At 37.1% G+C, this 15,249-nt stretch overlaps 1 protein-coding gene across 3 annotated transcripts; it reads left to right on the forward strand.

The window, feature by feature from the left end:
* The first annotated feature begins 9,091 nt into the window (after positions 1-9,091).
* Positions 9,092-13,840, forward strand: LOC131165692 (uncharacterized). Of its 3 annotated transcripts, XM_058123706.1 has the most exons (3): positions 9,092-9,419; positions 9,948-10,709; positions 11,426-13,840. In XM_058123706.1, the coding sequence occupies exon 3, from the start codon at positions 11,492-11,494 to the stop codon at positions 13,664-13,666; it is 2,175 nt and encodes a 724-aa protein (XP_057979689.1). In that variant the 5' UTR covers positions 9,092-9,419; positions 9,948-10,709; positions 11,426-11,491; the 3' UTR covers positions 13,667-13,840. The 3 variants fall into 3 exon arrangements, with proteins under 3 accessions (XP_057979689.1, XP_057979696.1, XP_057979681.1); XM_058123713.1 differs by lacking the exon at positions 9,092-9,419 and having other exon boundaries at positions 9,685-10,709; positions 11,191-13,840; XM_058123698.1 differs by lacking the exon at positions 9,092-9,419 and having other exon boundaries at positions 9,685-10,709.
* The last annotated feature ends 1,409 nt before the right edge of the window (positions 13,841-15,249 follow it).

Here is a 15,249-nt window from a genome sequence, read left to right on the forward strand (position 1 = left end):
ATTAGTTGCTCTTAAGGTCACTAACGTTCTCTAAGATATGTTTCAGGTATACAGAATGGCATCTGAACCAAAAAACAGTCAAAACAACTCATGTCATGACCAGAAGCACAAGTCTCTCAAAGCATTCATGAACAATACAACAAATGTATAAAGTTATCTAAAAAATGAGTGTGTAAAATAAGAGAGATATCATCTTGTAAATATCTTGTACATAGAGTGAAACTCAATATTAAGAGTAAGAAAGGGGTGTATTACACATACACAACAAATACTAGTAAAGTCATTTAAAAATGTATAAAGAAACCCCCAAACGGACAAGAACCTTCTTAGAAACTTAAAAGGACAAAATTTTAAGAAAGAGGATCTCGTCGACGAACACAGGGTTTTGTCGACGAGTGTAGCACAAACTTTGTCGACGAACACAGTTCTCGTTGACGAAAAGATACCAAGAGGCATCTGAATTCAGAGCCACAACTCAGCGACGAACACAGGGCGTCATTGACGAATGACATGAAGGGCTCATCGACGAACACAGGTTCTCGTCGACGAAAATATACCGAGAGGAGCTTGAATTTAGAACCAACAACTCGTCGATGAACATAGGGCTTCGTTGACGAAATCACTAAAGTGCTCGTCGATGAACACAGGGCTTCGTCGACAAACATCGGGCAGCAGCGAACATTAAATGCCACAAACGGCTATTTTGAAATTTTGTCTTACATTCATAAATGCCCAATGGCTTTCTTGCATTGCACTCACCCATTTAGTGTATAAATAGGAGTAAATAACATTTACTTCTCACCTAGAGAAATTATATTGTAAGAAGATCATTCATTGGTGTTGTCATCTCTAGGGTTTGCTCACAAACTCACTTGCCCTCTTCTTGCTACTCTTAGTCTTGCATTTATTCTATTGACAGAGGATATTGAGTAAGGATTTTATTGGTTTAACTAGCTCAAAGGGAGTATTCAAGCTTACATTTAATTTTCATCTACCTTTTGTAAACAAAGGCTCTTTGTGAACTTTTTTTGGGTGTCTCTAAGTGAGCACCTTATTTAAGCTCTTTGTGAGCTGATGTGTATTGACTTCTCTGCCCAAAGGAGGATTATAGTGGATTTTGGAAATCCTTGAGTTGGTCTCAAGGCGTGGACGTAGGCGGAGTGCTGAACCACGTAAATATCTTTGTGTTAAGCTTTTCTTCTCTCATATCTCATTTTTATTATTATTGTAATATTCTACATTTCTTTTTACATGGAAATTTTATACACTTGCTCTTGGTAAGATTTCTGTGGTTGTAGAAAGTGAGCATATCACGGAAGAAAGTCTATTCACCCCCCCTCTAGACATATTACCAAGCAAACAAAGTAGACTTGCAGAAAGATTCTGTGGACGGTTTTTTGTTGGTGGTAGAACAAAAGCAAAATTGGAAAAGGGTAATATATAAGAAAAGAGGTTTCTATTGTAATAAATTTTGTAGACAAGGTCACACTGAAGTAGTATGCTGATTTGGACTTAAGCCTAAGGATAAAAGAAAGGTAGGTATGAGGAAGGAGGGAGATGAGAGAGTTTGGAAAGAAGTGGGTAGAAAAGAGAATATGATAGTTGAAGAGGAAGGTCCTGTTTTGAAGATTCAGGTTCAGAGGATGGAGGAGAAAAAGGATGGAAACGTGAGTGGGCTGTCGAAGGAGATTGAGAAAAATAAAGAAATTGTGAATGAGGTTAATAATGTGGGCACTCAAAAAGTAGATGAAGTTAATTTGGTAGGGAAAAAGAGTGAAGAGAAAGTCAATCGTGGTCAAAACCAGAAGTCAGAGGTGGTAGGGGTGTAGGTAGAACTGGGAGGTTACTCTAGGTCTGCCCAGGAAATCGAAGTTGCTGATGAAGGAGAGAGGGGAAAAGTTGAAAAGGACAAGGATGGGGAGGTGATTTTGGTGGAGGTGGATGAGAGAGAGAGAGTGATGTGGAGGGTGTAGGGTGTAGGGAGAATTACGATGTGTTGTCTGAGGGAGATATGGAGGTTTGCATTGATACTAAAAAAGAATATCATTCTGATCTAGGTAATGTGACAATGGGTGAGTCGGAAGGAAGATATAAAGATGATGGTCAAGTGAGAAAGTCTAAGAGGGTTAAGGCAGTGCCTCAAAAGTTGAACTTATGATGGAAAAAATTATGTTTTGGAATTTAAGAGGATTTGGCATGTCGAAGAGAAGATTGAAACAAATTGTGAACGATTAGAAAGTTTCGATTTTGGCAGTTTCAGAACCTTTTCAAGATATAGAAAAGATAAGAAGGTGGACGATGTATTTGCAATTTACTAAATTTTGCTCTAATGTAGAGGAACGTAGGAAGATTTGGCTGTTCTAAAAAGAGGATGTTCAAGTGGATTGGGTGGGTGCCTCTAATCAATGTGTGACAGTTTTGTTAACAGAGGATAGAAGCCCCTTGCTTCTTACTTTTGTATATGTTAAATGTTATCATATTAAGAAAAGAGAGTTATGGGATCAGCTTCAAGGGTTGTCAAGTTTTGATGTGCCTTGGGTTGTTATAGGGGATTTTAATGTAATTCTGTCAGATGAGGAAAGGGTTGGAGGTAGACCTCGATTGGGTTCGTCTATGGCTGAATTCAATGGTTCTATTAATAGATGTGGTTTATTGGACCTTAAATTCGAAGTCAATTTTCATGGTATAATGACCAACAAGGTTTGATGAGAAGTTGGGCGAAATTGGACAGGGTATTGATTAATAATGTTTTTTCTATAAAATATGGTGAAACTAAGACATCTTTGTTGAAAGGAAATACTTTAGATCATTCTCCTATCATTTTACAGCTGTGTGCGAATATGGAGAGGTATGAGCCAACAACTTTTAGGTTCCAAAACATGTGGACGTTGCATGGAGATTTTTTGGAAATGGTTGAATCATCACACATTGTGGCAGATTCAGGTTTGTGTAAATTGGTGGGTAAATTGAAAAGGTTAAAACAAAGACTTAGGATGTGGAATAAACAGACTTTTGGGCATGTTGGTGGTTTTATTCAAGAGTTGGAGGAAAGGGTGGAAAAATATGAGAATTTACTACAGACAGAGTACTCGGAATCAGTTGAAGAAGAGTTCCTTATTTCTAAGGCTGAATTGGAGGTTTGGTATAAAAGAAAAGAGGTTAGGTTGGCTCAGCAAGAAAAATTGAAATGGTTGATTGATGGTGATCAGAATTCAAAGTTTTTTCATGCTGTGATTATGCAAAAAAGTCGTAACTCTTGTGTTAATTCAATGGTGCTCCCTGATGGTTCGATGTTGGAAAATATGTAGATGGTCCACGATGAAGTTGTAAATTATTTTAAGCAATTCTTGAGGCAAAATAGTTCTGTGCAAAGGTCAAATTTAGATGGTCTTATCCATCTGGTGGTTTCTGAGGAGGCTATAGGTCGGTTGAGGGAAGGACCGACTGAGGAGGAGGTTTATGAAGTTATTTCTTCTATTTCCATGAATAGTAGCCTAGGACTGGACGAGTTTGGGTCTTCTTTCTATAGTACCTGTTGGAGGATTATTAAAAATGATGTGATGGATGCGGTAAGAGAATTCTTCAGAGGTGAAATGTCGCCTCAGTTTTTTTGTTCCTCTTACATAGTGCTTATTGCTAAAGTAAAGGATCCTCAATCATTTGATAAATTTCGCCCGATAAGCCTTTGTAATGTAATCTATAAAATTTTCTCCAAAATCCTTGTTGGTAAGATTTCGTTGGTGATGGGTGATTTAATATCTTTAGAACAAGGTGCTTTTGTGAAAGGGAGGAGTATTTTTGAAAATATAACGCTTGCTCAAGAGATGAAAAAATTATTACATAGGAGGGTGAGAGGAAGTAATATAATGTTAAAGCTTGATATGAGCAAATCGTATGATTGAGTGGAGTGGCAGGTGGTAGATCAGATTTTCCATGCTCTTGGTTTTCCAGACTGGTTTTGTAAGTTGATTCAGAATTATATTTCTACTCCTTGGTTTTCTATCATGATGCATGACACGTATAGAGGTTTCTTCAAGTCAAAAAGGAACTTGAGGCAAGGGGATCTGTTGTCGCTGTATATTTTCATCATTATGGAAGAAGTTTTTTCTAAATTAGTTCAAAAAAGAATATCTGAGAAAAGGATTTTACTGTTTGCACATCCGTGTGGTGCACCTATTATATCACATTTAATGTACGCGAATGATGTTGTTATATTTGCTAATGCTGGAAAAAAATCTGTTAGACAGATAATGGAGGTGATCAAGGAGTATGAAAGTTGGACTGACCAAAGGGTGAATAAAGATAAATCAGCTATTTTTTTCTCAAAGAAGTTGCGTGTTCTGAGGAAATGAGAAATTCTTCAAGAAACTGGTTTTAGTGAGGGTAAATTTCCTTTTACGTATTTGGGTGTGCCAATAGTGGATGGTAAATTGAAGAGTTGTCATTTTGACCCTTTAATTCAAAAAATAAGTAAGAGAGTTGAGGGCTGAAAAAGTAAACTGTTGTCTCAAGGAGGTCGTCTTGTTTTGTTGAGACATGTGTTGTCGAGTATGTCATTGCATTTGTTAGCTGTTCTAAATGTCCCAAAACTGGTGTTAAAAAAATATACAAGGTATGTTTGCTTCTTTTTTCTGGGGTTTTAAGGATTTAAAAAAAAAATGAAATGGAGGGCTTGGAAGAAATTGTGTGTTCCTGTAGAGAAGGGGGGTATAGGAGTTAGAGACATTTCGGAAATGCAACGGTTTTTGTTCATGAAGTTTGATTGACATTTATTAACTCAAAATTCTTTATGGACTAGATTTTTTAGAGCTAATTATGTGAAGGGAGGACACATTGCTCTTTGCATACCTCATGGATGAGATTCTTCCTTTTGGAGGAAAGTTCTGCAGGGTATGCCTGAATTTTTAAGTAAATCTAAGTGGAAGGTTAGAGAACGAGATATAAATTTTTGGTATGATAAGTTTTTAGATTCGGGACCTTTGGTTGCAGAGTGTCCAGATGGTGCACATTCTCATATCAAATTAAAAGACTTGGTTATCAATAATGCGTGGGATGTGAAAAATTTGCAGAGAATTCTGGGGTTTAATAAAGTGGAAGAAGTGATGGAAAAGGTGGGAAATCTTAGAAACTCTTCGGACATTCTACTTTGGCTCCTGGAAAATGATGGTTGTTTTAATACAAAGCCCGCTTGGGATGTTATTAGAGTTAGAGCTCCAAAGTTTAAGTGGGCAAAATGAGTTTAGAATAAATGGTTACCGAAGAAAATTGCTATCTGCATGTGGAAGGCCGCTTTTGGGTGTTTAAGTGTTGATAAAAAAGTGAGAAGGGTGGGGGTTTCACTAGCTTTGGCGTGTAATTGTTGTGAGACGAGGCAGCCAGAAGATATAGAGCATGTGTTAAATAGGGGAGACTTTACTATTGAGGTTTGGAGGAAGGTTTCAGTGGAGGTTGGTGTTCCTTTCCTTAGACAATAAAGTTGGAAAGAAAGAATTCAAATGTGGTTTAATAGGGCTTCCAGATTTTCTCAATTGGGATCATTGATGGGTTTGATTCCTTGTTTAGTAGTTTGGAGGTTGTGGAGGAGATGTTTAGCTAGAATAGAGGGGAAATTGGAGAATAGTTCAGACGTGTGACTGTCCATTAAGTATTGGGTGGGTGTTTTGAGCAAAAACATGACAGGATTGACTTAGTTAAAGGAGGCTGATTTTCAAATATTGCAAAATCTGGAAGTGCAAACTGTGAATATAAGAAGTAAAACTATGCAATGTGTGAGATGACTAAAACCGAGGCAAGGGAGGTTGAAAGTAAATTTGGACGGAAGTAGTTTGGGGAACCCAGGCCCGACAGGTGGTGGTGGCATCCTTAGAGACCATACAAATACTTTTGTGTTTGGTTTTTCAAAATATTTTGGTTCTTGTTCAAATAATGAAGTTGAATTGAGAGCTGTGTTAGAGAAAATAAAAATTTGCAAACATTTGGGCCATACTAGTATTGATATTGAATGTGATTTGAAGATTGTTGTAAATTAGATAAGAACAAGGAGGTGCTCCTTGTGGTATTTATGGGATTTTTGGGAGCAGCTGGTTGGTTTATTGGAGGGAGTAGATTTTTCAATAAAGCATTGGTATAGAGAAGAAAATAAAGTGGCCTATGTCTTGGCTCGTCAAGGTGTTAGGGGGAGGAATAGATTGTTTACAAATAGTAGTCAACTCCCTAGAGTTATCAATGAGTTATATAAATTGGAGAAGATGAGTACGACTTATTTGAGATATGTTTAGCTGATTTCCTGTTGGTTTTGGTCTATGCTTTATGTTATTTATCTTTTGTTTGTTTTGTTGCGTGATATTTGGTTTGTAGGTCCTTGTTTTGTTTTGATTTCTTTGGTTTTGTAATCTTTTTTTTTTGGCTGGATGTTGGTGTTGTTATTTGGGAGGCCTTTAAAGGTTTGTCTTTTGTCCCTCCCTTTAAATATCTTGTAACCACGATTTTCCTCCGCCAAAAGTGAGGGTTTATCAATAAATAAATGGAGGTCCCATCATTCTTAAAAAAGAAAAAAAAAAAAAAGTATCAGTTGTAGCTAAACTCGAGTTAATCGGGTTAGGCTGCAAACGATATCATGGCAGAGTGAAGCTGCTTGTATGAGCGACTAAGCATCTCTATTCTCAGGAACTTCATCGGTAAACTTGAGTTATGAATGAATGATTTTGGAAATGGAAACAAAAACTTATTAAAGCTTGTGTTGTATATCTATATGATTATGATTATGGAATTGGTATATTTTCTTAGAAGATATTATTATTGAAACGAATATATGTTATTATATAATGAATCTCATATTGCCACACACTGTAAATAATTTATTCCATCTTACTGAGATTTGTCTCACTCAATTATTTAAATATTTCAAGAAACCGAGATGGACCCGGTGATAGAGTGCCGAGATAGAGGGGAGCTGATACCCTGCGTAGTTAGGGTGAGTGTTTTGAGTTAGGGAGGTTTGTTTCCCCTAGATTTGTTGTGGTTGTCTTGTATATATGGATGGTACTACTCTGATATGCGTATTCGCTGTGGTATGTATGTATATATTTATGAAATGACTTTCGCTATTAGGGTTGTGTATGAGTATGATTGTATACTCGGTACCCACTTTCTAGTCAAATTATGTATTATGGTATTAGTGGTTGATGTGATCGACATGTGGCTATATATATGTTGATTATATATATAAAAAAATGGTATGAAAAGCGGGACGTCACACGTTGGATATAAATGGGTATTTGTGCACAAGTAAAATGAAATTAATGAAATTATTCGATATAAAGTAAAGCTTGTGGCACAAGATTTCTTGTAGAAATTCTATATTGATTATGAGGAGATATATTCTATCGTAATGGATAGAATCACTTTCAGATTCTTAATGCAGCCGCTCAGCGATTGAGCATACATCTTATGGACATAGTAATAACATACTTATATGGATCATTGGATAATGAAATTTATATGAAAATCTCTAAAGGATTTAAATTGCCTAAAGCAAAACCAAAAAATTTATATTCAATTAAACTCCAACGTTCTTTATATGGATTAAAGCAATTTAGATGCATGTGGTACAATCAATTAAGTGAGTACCTTGTGAAAGAGAGATTCATAAATGATCAAATTTGTCCATAGTTGAGACTTTTGAAAAGCTCACTAAAGCTGCTAATTATTTAATGGCAGAATTTGAGATGAAAGATTTATGAAAGACAAAATATTGTCTTGACCTATAGATTAAACATGTAAATGGCGGAATTCTTGTGCATAAATCCAAATATGCCGAAAAGGTATTAAGACTATTTTATATGAACAAAATTTATCCTTTGGGATCTCCAATGATGGTGCGATCACTTGATGTTAAGAAGGATCCATTTCAACCTCATGATGAAGGGGGGGAATTATTTGGTCCTAAAGTACCATATTTAAGTCCTATCAGCTCTCTAATGTATCTGGCCAATTGTACAAGATCCGACATTGCATTTGCTATAAATTTACAAGTAAGATATAACTCTGCTCCTACTCAGCGAAACTGGAATGAAATTAAGCACATTCTACGCTATTTGAGAGGTATATCTTATTTGGGTCTATTCTATTCATTTGATTTCAAATCTTAACTAGTAGGATATGCAGATACTGAATATTTATTTAATCCTCACAATGCTAAATCTCAAATTGGATATGTATTTGCTTACGGAAAAACTGTTATATCTTGTAAATTAGTAAAACAGACGATTACAACAACATCCTCCAATCATTTTGAAATACTAGCTATCCACGAAACTAGTAAAAAATGTGTGTGGTTTAGAATAATGATTTATCATATCCAAGAAAATTATAGTTTTCAATCAATCAATATTCCAGTAGTTTTATATGAAGATAACGCTTCATGTATAACTCAATTAAGAGGAGGATACATAAAGGATGACAAATAAAACATATTTTTCCAAAATTCTGTTATATACATAAACTTTAGAAGAATGGTAATATAGATGTTCAGCACATCCGATCAAGCGATAATCCAACAGATTTGTTCATCAAAGTTTTGCCTATTACAACATTCAAGAAATTAGTTCATTTCATCGGAAAGAGACATCTTAAAGATTTTAACAGGTGTTAATATATATGAGTGACATGCAAGGATGAGTGTTATGAAAAATGTGTATGTCATCCCATCTTCCACCACTTCAATTTTTCCATCCAAATAAATGCTTAGTTATCCATATTGCCCTATAAAAGGGCATCATCCCCTTCTCATTTAGGACACACACACATTTATACTTTCATGTAAGTAGATATATAGTGAGTATAAGAGAAGTGAAGAGATAAAGTGAAGAGAGACATTTTGCACAAGAAATAAAGAGAGAAGTGATATTTTGTACAAATTCGGTCTTGAATTATCTTATAATTCCGTCCGAAATAGTAAAATTTTTTATTCTATCAGCTCGTGGAGTAGGTATATCCGAATTATATAAAATTCCTGTTTCGTCTCTATTTATTTTTTATATATTTTATAACAAAAATAAATTTATTTATTTTAAATAGAGAGAAGGGATTGTGATCATCCAAACACACGTCCCATGTTCGCATGTTCGTGTATTGTCTCTTGTAATTAGTAATTACCATGGAAACTCAATAACCGTAAAATTAATGAAGTCTTCGGGAAAAAGAAAATTTAAAAAAAGAAAGATTGATTAATGAGAGCTGCTGGGTGGCACAAAACGACGACAGCTACCGACAGATGAGTGGTCCTACGCCCGTCCAATCACCGCTTAAAGTCGACCCGCGAGGCTGCTACTCTGCTCATCTGTCGCTACCCGCGACTAGAGCGGGTGTGCAAGAACTTCTCATTGGTAAAAAAAATACACGCAACATATTACCAAGAGGTGGTAGTACGAACTGCGGGAGTACCTCTCACGAGGTCAGGTATTCAAACCCTCCCGAACTCGTTTTCGCCTCTAAACTCCTGAATTTACCTTCCATTTGGAGTTATGGAGTCAACTTCAAGGGGCACAGGATTAGTTACGTGAACTGTAAAACGGACACGTGGATTTCAAATGCGTAATCCAAAAAAAAAAGAGCACATGAGTCTCAGGCAGTAGCAACCCGAAGGGTACTAACTAGAGTCGAAACAAACACACCACTGTTTTTCTTTATTAAAGTGAAAATGGAATTGTACTGGTAGAGTTTTTTTCTGATTTTAATATTATTTTAATAAAAAATTAAAATAATTTGGACTCAACTTTTTTTCTCAAATTAATGTGTTCCAAACCGCATTTATAAAACAAAAATCGTTGATAAATTACAAAGAAACAGGACTCTTTTCAAGTCCAAAATAAGAGTGGTATCGAGGCATTCAATCAATGCGTCCAGTTCTCTGCAAGTTCTCGCCTCATCCCATCTTCCGCCGACAGCTTTCGCAAATCGCAACCCCAACCCCAACAACCATTACCATTGATTCTTCGACAATTTCTTCACTCACCAACCCTTTGAAGTATAGCTGGAAGCACGCCTCGCTCTCCACCCCCTTACTCGAACAACCTTGGTCGTACTTCGCCATACGACCTCTGGAAATAATCCCCAGCTCCATTCTTCCTCGGAGACTTGAAGGATGTCGGAGGCCAACTTCTGATCGTGCGTGCGACGCCTAAGATCATCCGCCGTGCCCCGCATCACGACTTCGACGTAATTGCAGTCTCTGCGTTCTTGCTCAAACCTCGCTATCTCCTCCGCCTAAAGCATCGCTAAGCTCGAGAGATCGTCGTCATATACAACGACCGAAGGGGGCGGCGGTGACAGGGAAGGCGAGGAAGAGTAGGCCACGTGTCAATCGAAGGAGATTCATCCAGATTAAAAAAGGCTAGTTCATTGCATGTTCGCCGGATGGACCAACATTTTTTGAAACGTATCAATTTGAAAAAACAAAAGGAAAAAAGAAGTTTAGTCCAAACTATTTTGAAATATTTTTTATTAAAATAATATTAAAATTATAAAAAAAAAAAAAAAAAACTCTTATAAGAAAATATACAATAATATACAAGAAGCGCGGAATCTTGAATTTTATAACCAAATAATAAAGGACCTAAGTCAAGTCAATGGCTTTTCCTGCCACAATGGAGTAAAACTTGAAACAGGAGACTAAGCAGCAGCAGCAGAAGAAGGACCAACTCACCGTCGTAAGTTCACCACCACCTCTCTCTCTCTCTCTCTCTCTCTCTCTCTCTCTCTCTCACTCTGTATGCGTGCTTCTTAATTTTTTATTCTTGAATTTCTTATTATGCTTTTGTTTCTGTTGTTATTGTGTCATACTATTGCATCCAAGATGGACGGAAAGTCCAAACTTTTTCCTGAATCTGCTTGCTGCAAATCCAAATTGAGAGACATTGAATTTGAGCCAATTATAAGATTGTGTGTAATCTTACTACTACTTTGATGATGCATTTGCATCTATCTTTGGGCCAGAATGATAATTAATCAGCAAATAATATTGTCCCGAGTCATTTTCTTGATGCCTACGCAAAAGAAGAAAAAAGTCATTTCTTGATGCCATCAAAATGATTTTATATTTAAGCAGCCATTTGGTTTTAGATGAGGGTATGAGACCTTCTTGTTGATGCTCTCGTGTATAACCCCCTGGCAAATTCTTTACATTTTCAGATTGAAGTCTAGCAGCGAGATTGTGCGTTATTCACACTGTAATACTGTAATTTGGGACCATTGAGATTATGTACTCTTCAAACAGTATTGTGTGGATTAGTTATTTGAACTAGACCTATTCAAAAGTTATATTAAGCTTTGTACAAATCCAAGGCCTCAAGTCAATGCTGCTGGACACAGCATAACTATGATCTATTCCTTGAAAATTAAGTATGCGCTTTCGTGATTGTTGCAGCAATTTTTCAGCTCATCCAAATTGTTCAAACAAGAGGAAAAAAAAAAAAGAAAATCAAAACTGGGCATGGCTTTTCTCGTTATTCCTGACAAGGTCAAGACGCTATGGGATGAATGGAATCTGCGCGTTGCTGTTCTTACCAGTCTCTTCTTCCAAGTACTTTTGATTTTCTCTGCATCATCTCGAAAACGAACAGGAAATGTAATCATAACCTCGATTATCTGGTCAGCTTACTTGCTAGCCGATTGGGTTGCAGCTTTCGCTGTTGGTCTCATCTCCAACAGCCATAATGATCTCATCTCCAACAGCCAGAAAGACTGCATTAAGGCAACTCATAATGAAGACCTTCTGGCTTTTTGGGCTCCATTTCTTCTGCTTCACCTTGGTGGCCCTGATGCAATAACTGCTTTCTCCCTTGAAGATAATGAACTATGGATTCGGCACTTGCTCGGACTTGTCATCCAACTTGCTGCTGTTGTCTATGTCTTCTCACAAACACTCCCCAATAGCCTCTGGCTCCCCACAACCCTCATGTTTTTTGCTGGAACTACTAAATATGCTGAACGGACCCGTGCTCTATATCTGGCGTGCATGGGTAATTTCAAGGCTTCTATGCTTCCAGCACCTGATGCAGGACCAAATTATGCTCAGCTCATGGAGGAATATTCATCAAACAAGGAGGCCCAAGTTCCAGTGGATATTATAATTGTAAATGAACCCGACAAAGAGCACAAGACCCCTACACAAGATGAAGAACTACCATCCAACACAGTTTCCCTCAATGACATAGAAATTGTGCAACATGGGTACATGTTCTTTGATACTTTCAAGGGACTAATCGTTGACCTCATGTTTAGCTTTCATGAGCGTAATGAAAGTCGAAAGTTTTTCTTCCAGAGGAATGCAAAGGATGCTTTTAAGGTGATGGAGGTTGAGCTCAATTTCATGTATGATGTGCTTTACACAAAAATGGCTGTGGTGCACAGAAAAATTGGTTACTTTTTTCGTCTCATTTGCACCAGTTTCATAGTCGTTTCCTTCGAGCGTTTTGCTGTTCATCATAAGCACGAAGGTCACAAGTTTGACATTATAGTGACATACACTTTGCTAATTGGTGCTATGAGCCTGGAATTAATTGGTTTTCTAAAGCTCATTTTCTCTGACTGGACTATAGTGTTACTCAAGAACGGCAGTGTCAAAAAAGTTGTTGCTGCTATCCGTGAAAAAATCTCTCTTGATAACAGATGCAGATGGTCTAAATCTGTCTCACTGCACAGTTTGATAAGTTACTGCCTGAAGACACGGTTCAACTGGTTGGACAAGGTAATTGACTTTATTGGACTAAAAGATTTCATGGATGAGTTGAAATACAAAAAAACCAAACCTGTTGAGAAAAATCTTGAGGAATTCATCTTCAATGAGCTGAAGGAGAAAGCCCTGAAAGCAAAGGACTTGAAAACTGCCAAGGAGATATGTTCAGCAAGAGGTGATTGGGTTCTCTCACAGAACACTTGCCATTACCAGTCAATTTTGTCTACTGTTGAAGTGGAATATGATGAGAGCCTTTTGCTTTGGCATATTGCAACCGAACTCTGCTATTACACCGAGTATAAAGCTGATGATACAGATGAAAATCTCCAATTCTCTAAGCTCTTATCAGACTATATGTTATATCTTTTGGTCATGCGTCCTACAATGATGTCTGCAGTTGCTGGTATTGGGCAAATTAGGTTCCAGGACACATGTGAGGAAGCAAAGAAGTTTTTTCGCAGAGGACAATTCAAACGAAAGTGGTCTATTGTGTCCTTAGTGGCGAGTAATCAAAAAATCTCTACAGGGAGCATTTTCCAGGACTTGAAAAAGATCTTTTATAAAGGGCGTTCAGAATCAATGGCTAAACAAATGGAAGTCTGCCAAAAGCTTCTTTCAGTAAATACAGATGTTAAACCCATGGATGTAAAGGGAGATAGAAGCAAATCAGTGCTGTTTGATGCATGTATTCTTGCAAAAGACCTGAAAAAATTGAAGAAGGAGAGGCGGTGGAAGCTAATGAGCAAAGTGTGGGTTGAATTGTTGTCTTATGCTGCATGTCATTGCAGAGCAAATGCCCATGCCCAGCAGCTCAGCAAAGGTGGAGAGCTAATTACCTTTGTCTGGTTATTGATGGCCCATTTTGGCATGGGGGAACAGTTCCGTATAGAGGCTGGTCATGCCAGGGCAAAACTAATTGTCAGTAAGTAAACATAGACTATAGGATCAAACCACTGGTGTTGTTCCCCATGAGTTCCAGTACTATGAATAGATCTTATGTAATTTTGTTCTTTATTTATTTTTTATCTTCCCTTTTTGTGCTTCAAGTTTGGTGATTGCTGATATCCATTGAGAGAGATGCCCGTTAAATCGACATTTTAAATCTGATTCTGCTTTCTTCTTCTCATAAGAGGCTCAGTAGCCTTGGGTTATGATAGGGGCAGCCTATCACCCCACCCCATCCCGGCCCAGAATAAAAATCTCCTAGAGTTTTAATATGAAAGTTCCAAGGCTAAATCATCGGACTGCCCCCTAAGGGACAGAGCAATGCTAACATTTGGTATGTACTTCACTGATTTGATCAGCTGATAATTCTATTTCAAACATTTTCATGCTAGCCCTATAGGGCACAGATTTGTAATAAAAATGGTTAGGGGATCAATTTTTCTTAAGACTAGCTCCATTATTCTATGAACCCTAAACCAGTCAGAATCAGATGCAGTAGTTTCAAAATCATGGTGCATTTTCATTGTACAGCTTCATTCAAGAAATTTTTCAAGTTTTATTCCACCACCTGATTTTGTTTATGAATAAAGGTTAGGAAGATGGTGAGAGAATTCTCTAGTAATCATTGGCTAATTAGGGTACCATCTATAGATTTGAATTTTATGACATATATTATAATACATCCATCCCATTGTTAGTTACTGTGCAACACTCACAAGCATGTAGGTCTTATAATCAGAACTCTAGGGCTGAGCTCGTTGATGGTTGGCTGGGCAACACACCAATGTTTCTATCAAAATTTCATGTTTTTTCTCTTGAAATTCTCAGGCAAACTTGGGCGCAAAGGTGGCTAACAGCCATGCTGACTCAGATAATATCTCACAAGTAATATATACGGGCGGGTGTGTGTGTGTGTATACATATACATGTACATATATATAGTTCCCTTTTGGTCTTGGTGCAAGAGACATCACTTTATTCAATGAAGAGAAAAACAAGAGCAGAGAATTAGACTTTAGCTTATGCTCAAGTAGAGTCCTGCCTAGAGATTACTTAGAGGAGAGCAAGCACCACTAGTCCACTATCTTACCTTATTAAATGAGATGACATCAATCTTTTTTCCTTTCTTTTATGCTTGAAATATGCAGCATCAGGAGCAACAGTAGCTGCTTCTAAGCAGCATCAGAAGCTGGGAGGGCAAAAGTAATTTCAGTCACATTATTCTGGGCCTTGGTGGATCCTTCTGAATTTTCTGTTGTAAAATATCATAATATATCAGAATTTGTAACCATGCCTGGAAACTAAATTGTGTTGCACTTTTCCTGTGGATTCAAAGCTATCAGGACATTTGACTTTGTTATTAAGATGTTACTTCTTTTTGGGTAACTATTTTATTATTTTTTTAAAAAAATATTTACATCTTTTTCCCTACTTATACGTATATTAAAAATCTTTTAAGGTCATGTGTTACCTTTGTCTCCCTCCATTGTGGTTTAATTATTAAATTTTCTGATGGTCTGATATGAATTTTCAAGTGATGGCTTCATCTTTTAACTTTATAAATGCAA

The sequence above is a fragment of the Malania oleifera genome, chromosome 1, assembly GCF_029873635.1.
Source record: "Malania oleifera isolate guangnan ecotype guangnan chromosome 1, ASM2987363v1, whole genome shotgun sequence".
Classification (NCBI taxonomy): domain Eukaryota; kingdom Viridiplantae; phylum Streptophyta; class Magnoliopsida; order Santalales; family Ximeniaceae; genus Malania; species Malania oleifera.